Below are 7789 nucleotides of genomic sequence, written 5' to 3'. Positions count from 1 at the left end.
GACCTCCCTGAATTTGAAGGAAGACTCGATCCAGATGAATTCTTGATTTGGATACATACCGTGAAGCGGGTCATTGAATTCAAAGAAGTAGCTGCGGACAAAATCGTTAAGTTGGTAGCGATTAAGCTTCGGAAACACCCGTCGCTGTAGTGGGAAAACCTGAAGAGGAATCGAACCAGGGAAGGTAAATCTAAGATCACGGATTGGGACAAGATGAAGAAAGAATTACATCGCAAATATCTTTCAGAACAGTATCGTCAAGAACTTTTCTTGAAGCTTCACCGATTGAATCAGCGTCAGTTATCTGTGGAGGAGTATGCCGCCGAATTTGAACAATTGGCATTGAAATGCGATCTCATCGAGCCTGAGGAGAATACGATAGCGAGGTTTCTGGATGGCCTCCAACCCGACATAGCTCACGTGGTGCAGTTACAAACCTTTTGGACCCTACAAGATGTTATCAATCTAGCATTGAAGGTGGAGAAACAACTAAAGAGCACGCCAGCTAATCATTCTAGACCCAGGGAAGTGTGGGAGGGTAAATCTGCCCAAAGTTCAAAAGGTGGGACATCCACGTCGCAAGGGGTGCTGACCACATCCTCATCAGTTGGGCGAGGGTGGAATGGTGCAGGGGCCACCTCCGCACGCAAATGCTTTAAATGCCAAGGTTATGGACATATTGCGTCCAATTGTCCGACGAGGATGGTCATCACTGTCATTGAAGAGGAGGAATTGGAAGTTGACGCTGACCCACTGCAAGAAATGGGCAAGGCCGAAACTGGGGGATCTCTGGAACCTAAAATCATTTGTGCTGATGAAGGTGAATTGCTGGTCCTCCGCCGGTTGTTAAATACTCAGAGGGAAGAACTCGTCCAACGTCATAATCTCTTCTGAACAAGGTGCACCATCAAACATCGGGTGTGTCAAATTATCATTGACAATGGCAGCTGTGAAAATATAGCTTCGTGTGCATTGGTGGAGAAGTTGCAGATCCCCACTGAAGTCCGTCCGCGCCCTTACAAACTATCATGGATCCAACGGGGAAGCGAGGTTGAGGTGTCCAAATGCTGTTTAATTGCATTTTCTATTGGCAAATTCCACAATCAAGTGTGGTGTGATGTGCTGCCCATGGATGCTTGTCACCTCCTATTGGGCCGGCCGTGGCAGTATGATCGGCAGGCTCACCATGATGGGTCCGCCAATACTTATACAATAACTCACAACGGAGAGAAGTTATTGTTGATGCCAATGGAACCTCATGGCAACAACTGCGCTAAAGAACCAATGTTAATGAAGAGGGTCGAGTGTCAGCTAGCCCTTCGACAAACAGATGAGGGATGCATCCTCTTGCTCAAGGAGAATACTACCGCACAAATAGAATTACCCATTGAGGTACAACCCGTGCTAGATGAATTCCCGGATGTGTGGGTGGAAGAACTACCCGTGGGATTGCCACCTTTAAGAGAAGTGCAACACGCGGTGGATTTGCTGCTAGGGGTAGTCTTGCTCAATAGACCACCATACCGACTTAGACTCGACGAGCACATGGTATTACAACAGTAGGTAGAAGAGTTGCTGTCCAAGGGCTTCATCCGCCCAAGCGTTAGTCCGTGTGTAGTACCTGCACTGTTGGTGCCCAAGAAGGACGGCATCTATCGAATGTTCATCGATAGTAGAGCCTTAAATAAAATTACTATTAGGTACCGATTTCCTATTCCCCGAATTGACGACTTGTTTGATCAATTACAGGGGGCGACCATCTTCTCCAAACTTGATTTAAGAAGCGGTTATCACCAAATCCAGGTGCGGGAGGGTGATGAATGGAAGAATGCTTTCAAGGTGAGAGACGGACTGTATGAGTGGTTGGTGATGCCCTTCGGGCTGTCCAATGCCCCAAGCACCTTCATGCGCCTCATGAACCAGTTGTTCCAACCCTTATTAAGCCGGTTTGTGATCGTCTACTTTGATGACATTCTAGTCTACAGCCCTGACGTACAAGTCCACTTGCACCATCTCCGGCAAGTGTTGTCGCTCTTACAGGAACAGAAGTTGTACTGTCACCCACACAAGTGTCGATTCTTGGACACTCGAATCCAATTCTTAGGATTCATAATATCAGCCAATGGGATTGAGGTAGACCCGAGCAAAGTAGAAGCCATAAACAATTGGCCCGTCCCCAGTTCGACAACTGAAGTGCGCCGGTTCCTCGGCCTAGCATACTTTTACAGGCGGTTTGTCGCCAACTTCAGCTCGGTGGCTGCTCCCCTTACCGGTCTACTTAAATCGGATTCCTTCACATGGACAGACAAAGCTCAGCACAATTTCTAACAGCTACAGAGGAAGGTGACCTCTACCCCTGTGTTACGTCTACCTGACTTCGACAAAGTATTCCAAGTGGATTGAGAAGCCTCGAATGTGGGCATTGGTGCAGTACTGAGCCAGGAGGGGCAACCGGTAGCCTATTTCAGTGAAAAACTGAATGAAGCTAGGCAAAAATACTCCACGTACAATATGGAGTTCTACGCCATTGTCCGTGCATTACACCTCTGGAACCATTACCTTCTTTGTAAGGAGTTTTTCCTCTATACCGACCATGCTGCACTCAAGTTCTTGGATAGCCAGAAGAAGTTAAGAGGGCGTCATGCCACTTGGGCGGAATCACTGTCCGCTTTCCAATTCTGACTTAAACACAAATCCGGGAAGAATAACCAGGTCGCAGATTCCTTAAGTCGACGATACGTACTGCTGCAAACATTACACCACAAGGTGGTCAGATTTGACAATATTAAGGAGCAGTATTCCGCTGATCCCGATTTCCAGACAGTGTGGGCCACTTGTCAACACAGCTCTCAACCCCTGTTTCACCTGTAAGATGGATTTCTCTTTTTTTCGATCTTATCTATGTATTCCACAAGGATCATTTCGGCTTGCTCTTATTGTCAAATTCCATGATGGGGGGTTGTCCGGACACTTTGGACGTGATAAAACGCTGTCCATGCTAAAGGAGAAGTTTTACTGGCCAACAATGTGATGGGATGTACTTCGCTATAAAATGGGCTGCCGAGTGTGCAAGATAGCTAAAACTCCGGTAACTAATGCCGGCCTTTATATGCCACTACCGGTACCGCTCGGCCCCTGGGAGGATGTTAGTGTAGACTTTGTTCTGGGGTTGCCCCGCACCCAAAGAGACAAAGATTCGGTCATGGTGGTTGTGGACCGATTCTCCAAGATGGCTCATTTTATAGCTTGCAACAAAACTCTAGACACCACCCACATTGGTGACTTATATTTCAGAGAAGTTGTCAAACTTCATGGAATTCCAAAATCAATTACGTTCGATCGAGATGTTAAATTTCTTAGCCATTTTTGGCTTACCTTGTGGGGAAAATTGGGTACACGACTCCAGTTCAGTTCAGTAGCACATCCGCAAATTAACGGACAAACAGAGATAGTAAATCGCAGTTTAGGCAATCTACTAAGGTGTTTTATAGGGAAGAACCTGAAACAATGGGACCTTATACTACCTCAGATTGAATTTGCATTCAATTGTTCACCCAATAAAACCACGGGCCGAAGTCCCTTTGAAGTCGTGTATGGCTGCAATCCGTTGACACCCTGTGATTTAATTCCAGTTAACAGATCGTCGACTTACAGCCAAGAAGCGAAGGAAAGGTGCAAGGAGATCCAGAAATTACACTAGCAAGTACAAAAGGACATTGAAAAACAAAATGAAAAATATAGAAACCAAGCCAATCGGCGCCGGCGAGAGGTGCAGTATCAAGAGGGCAATTTGGTTTGGATCAAATTGAGGAAAGAGAGATTTCTCGTCGGCACCTGCAGCAAGTTGAAGCCCAAAGCAGATGGACCCTTCAGGATTGTGAAAAAAATCAACAACAATGCTTATCAAGTAGATCTCCCAGGTGATTATAACATTTCGGCTGTTTTTAATGTTGCGAATTTAACTCCCCACTACAACGTGGAGGAGTTCTTCCCCACCCCGGAAGGATGACGCAGGAGCTAATAAGGAGAGTAGCTCCTTTTCTTATGATTAGTGTTGGTATAGCTTATTAAGTGGCCTTTGTTGTGTGGCCTAAGAATGCTCTGTATAAATAAAGTTGTAAAATGTTAATAAGACAGATTTTTGATTTGGCTCAATTGATGTCTTGTTTCTTCCCTGTCTTCTTGTCTTTTTTCTGTAACTTGTCCTGAGCCATGGGGTGAAGCGGGGTTGCAGGTGAACGATTCGGAGGAGCTCCTTTCCCAGGAGCAGCAAGGTCGCCGTTCTCTCTCTCTCTCTCCCTCTTCGAAGACTAGGAGCGGCGTCACAAGTTTTGAATTAATCGTACTGGATAATTTTGGATCATCTAGGATGATCCTTTATGATCTTGGAAAACAGCCGCCAAATGCTAATTTAGTTAAGATTTTAAGATTTAATTTTTGTTCTAATTGCCCAGGATGATCTGGATAATTCAGGACGATCAATACAAATCATGCCTAAATTGATCCTATGATTAGGGGATTAATTATGGTTAATGTTTTCAATCTGATCGTCCTAGACGATCTGTATACCATATAGGACGATGTTTGCCGACATACTTGATTTTCCTAAATCGCCCAAGCCGAATTACCATAATTTTTCTTCTACTTATCCTGGACGATCCACAATATATCATCCTGGACGATCTGTACATTTTTGTACTAATCATCCTGGACTATCCAAATATCATCCAGGACTATCAGGTCAAATTCTGCACATCGTATTAGACGATCTTGAGATCATCCAGGATAATTTTGGGCACCAAATTTGAGTTTTTATGATTTTCTAAAGCCCTATTTTTAAGCGCATCATACGGGATGATCCTTTGATCATCCTGGATGATGTTTGTCATCGAAATTGAGTTTTTAGGGTTTTTAGAAGCTCTCTTTTTATGCATATCATACGAGATGATTCAGCGATCGTCCTGGACGATAATGTTAGTTTTGTAAATCTATTTAAAGACCTCTTACTTTCTCATGAAGAGCATCTTTAGCAGCCATTGAAGCTTCGTTCTTCTGGAGGAAACTTGAAAAGAGAGCTTGAAAGAGAGAGAGGAAAAGATGGAATTTGAGATAGGGAGAAGATCCTTGGAGGGGATGTCAAAGGAGTGTGGAGGGGGTTCCATACAGTTGCTCCGACGAGCTTGCATCTTAGTACCATCGGATTTAAAGCTCATCTTGAGGGAAGTTTTGGGAAGATGAAGAGCTCTTTGGTGTCAAAGGGACCGGCTACTCCGCCACACCGGGGTAGGTGGAAGTGATTTTATAAGGGCTTCTCCGCCTAGCTGTGGGGGCCAAAGGAGAGATACTAAGTTTAGTGCAATACTAGGAGGGTGCCTCAAAGGAGTAGACGTAGGTCAAGGTTTGACCGAACCACTATAAATCTAGTGTGTTCTTTCCTTTATTATTTTTGCATTTATTTTCAGTACTTTGATTTTCTTTGTGATTAATCTTAGTTTTGGTTTTAAGTTTTTTTTTTATCGAGAAAGAAATTTTTTAAAATACCAATTCACCCTCCTTTTGCTAGCCTTGGGACTAGTTCATAAGGGCTTAACATCCCTGAAATAACTAGATGGACAAGAGGGGGGTGAATTATGAAAACTTTATAGTAATAATTAAAACCTAAGTAGGAGTTCTAATTTTTTGATGATTTTAAATTTTTTAACATGAAAATTTAAACAAATTCTAAGGAAAACAATTGAACTCAATGTGCAACAGTTTAATCTTTTTCTTTCACAAGTATTCACCAAGCAAATATTATGAAAATATAAATGCACGCAAGAATAAAAAGCGATAAGGAAAAAGCACACCGAAGTTTTTATAGTGGTTCGGTCAAACCATGACCTACGTCCACTCCCCGGAGTCCTGCGCTCTAGGAATTTCACTACAAACTATAGCTCTCCTTTTATCCCCCTCGGCAAGGCGGAGAAGCCCATACAATACCCCCATTCACCAACCCGGTGTGGCGGAGAGACAAGTGCTATTTTCACCCTCCTGGTGACGGAAGAGAACATTCTCTTTTTTCTCCCTCATGGAGAAGGCAGAGTACCTTCGAGGTCACGGATGTAGAAGAGTCTCTCCCTCAGAGAGCCTCCCACAAGTTCTTTCAGGGCCACAGGAGGAGCAAGATGTAGCAAGATCAGAGCAACCGTATGATCTCCCTCACACCTCTTCTCCCTCACCAAGCTCACCTTCTTCTTCCTCTCTCAACCTCACAAAACTTCTCAAGAGCTCTCCCAAGGATTTTCTCTCTAATTATGTTCTCCTCTTCTGCCTCTCTCTCTCTCTCTCTCAAAATATGACAATTTTGACAAATTAAAACGGACTCCAAAATCTCTGAATTTGAAAAGTAGCCGTTACAATCATACATTATGATTATTCATCGTACAGTACGATATGTATAAACAAGTTTCATCCTTGTACGAACGTGTACGAATAGTTCAAAATAACTAGTACAGTACGATAATAAATCGTACGGTACGATCCTCAACATACCTGATCGTACAGGACGATAACCGGGATGCTAAAATGTCATCTCTATTCATCGTATTGTATGATATACATCGTTCAATATGAATGGTCAAAATCAAGGCATCATCCAGGATGAATTCCGGGACGATTAAATGTCGTCTCTATTCATCTTCTAATATGATATACATCGTACTGTACGATTAGGCAAAAAATAAAGGATCATCCAGGAGGATACTCAAATTTGAAATTAAGCCTTGAATTATTCCACTAATCACGGGTTAATTTAAGTAAGTATTTAAAATAAATCGTATAGTACGAGGAACTTCGTCTAGTATGAACGGCTGAGAAAACTTATTTAAGTTAATTTGATGGCTAGGGTTTTGGATTTGGAAGACATCGTACAGTACAATATAAATCGTGCGGTACGAACTATTCACAGAAAATCATTTTACCAACTCAGGTCGTATAATACAAAATAAATTCGTACAGTACGATCACTTGAGAAGAAAAATCTTCATTTTTAATTTTAAAACCCTCTCCCCTTGTGTGTGTGCATGGTTGCTCACACTTACATGCAGTTTATGGCCAGAGTCAAGAAAATAAAAAATAAAATAAATAATAAAATACATTGTCAGACTCATACTTCTAATCTAACCATTCTTGAGTCTTTTAGTCATCCTGAGTAGCTTGTGACCTTCCTGAAATGTTAGTACTCATGGATAAAAACTAATAATAAATGATATCCAATGAATAGTAAATCAGACAAAGCATTGGTACCTCCTGGGTTATCGACTTGATCAGAGAAAAAACCTCTAATTCAATAGCGGCATCTGCCCGATAGCGGAAACCATTAATACGGGGCACTGCATGGTTTAAAAGGCTCTATTTTCACAATGAATGGTTGTCGTGTTTTTGTGTAAGAATTGAGTCTTTGGATCTAGAATAGAACATAGAAGAAGGGCCCTTTTCGAATGAAACAAAAAAGAAATCCCATTTCATTTTCCCTCTTTTCCTTTTCTATCACCTATTCTTATACACTTATCCAATTCTTATACAAGTATGTGACCTCGATTGGTTCAGTATCCACCCAGAGATCACTGTGATATACTGGTCGAGAAGGAAGGTTCGCTAAGCAGTGTCGGGTAGCCCAGTCCAATCTGCAAGAGTGGTTCATGGGACACTACGTGCCTTATCTAGAAATTGTGAGTATAAGTACTAGACCTAGTTATCATATGATATCTCCACCACTAGTAAGGCTATTATAGATAGCAACGTAAAGACC

The 7789-nt window shown here is 42.6% G+C and overlaps 1 protein-coding gene across 1 annotated transcript; it reads left to right on the top strand.

Annotated features, from left to right (window-relative positions):
* The first annotated feature begins 213 nt into the window (after positions 1–213).
* On the top strand, positions 214–2328 carry LOC110107338. The gene is made up of 3 exons (XM_020837585.1): positions 214–842; positions 948–1548; positions 1750–2328. Exons 1-3 carry the CDS (start codon positions 214–216, stop codon positions 2326–2328), a joined length of 1809 nt encoding a protein of 602 aa, XP_020693244.1.
* The last annotated feature ends 5461 nt before the right edge of the window (positions 2329–7789 follow it).

Source organism: Dendrobium catenatum, unplaced genomic scaffold, assembly GCF_001605985.2.
Source record: "Dendrobium catenatum unplaced genomic scaffold, ASM160598v2 fragScaff_scaffold_1537, whole genome shotgun sequence".
NCBI classification, from domain to species: Eukaryota; Viridiplantae; Streptophyta; class Magnoliopsida; order Asparagales; family Orchidaceae; genus Dendrobium; species Dendrobium catenatum.
The sequence above is the reverse complement of the archived record's forward strand: the minus strand, read 5'-3'. Positions and strand labels throughout refer to the sequence as shown.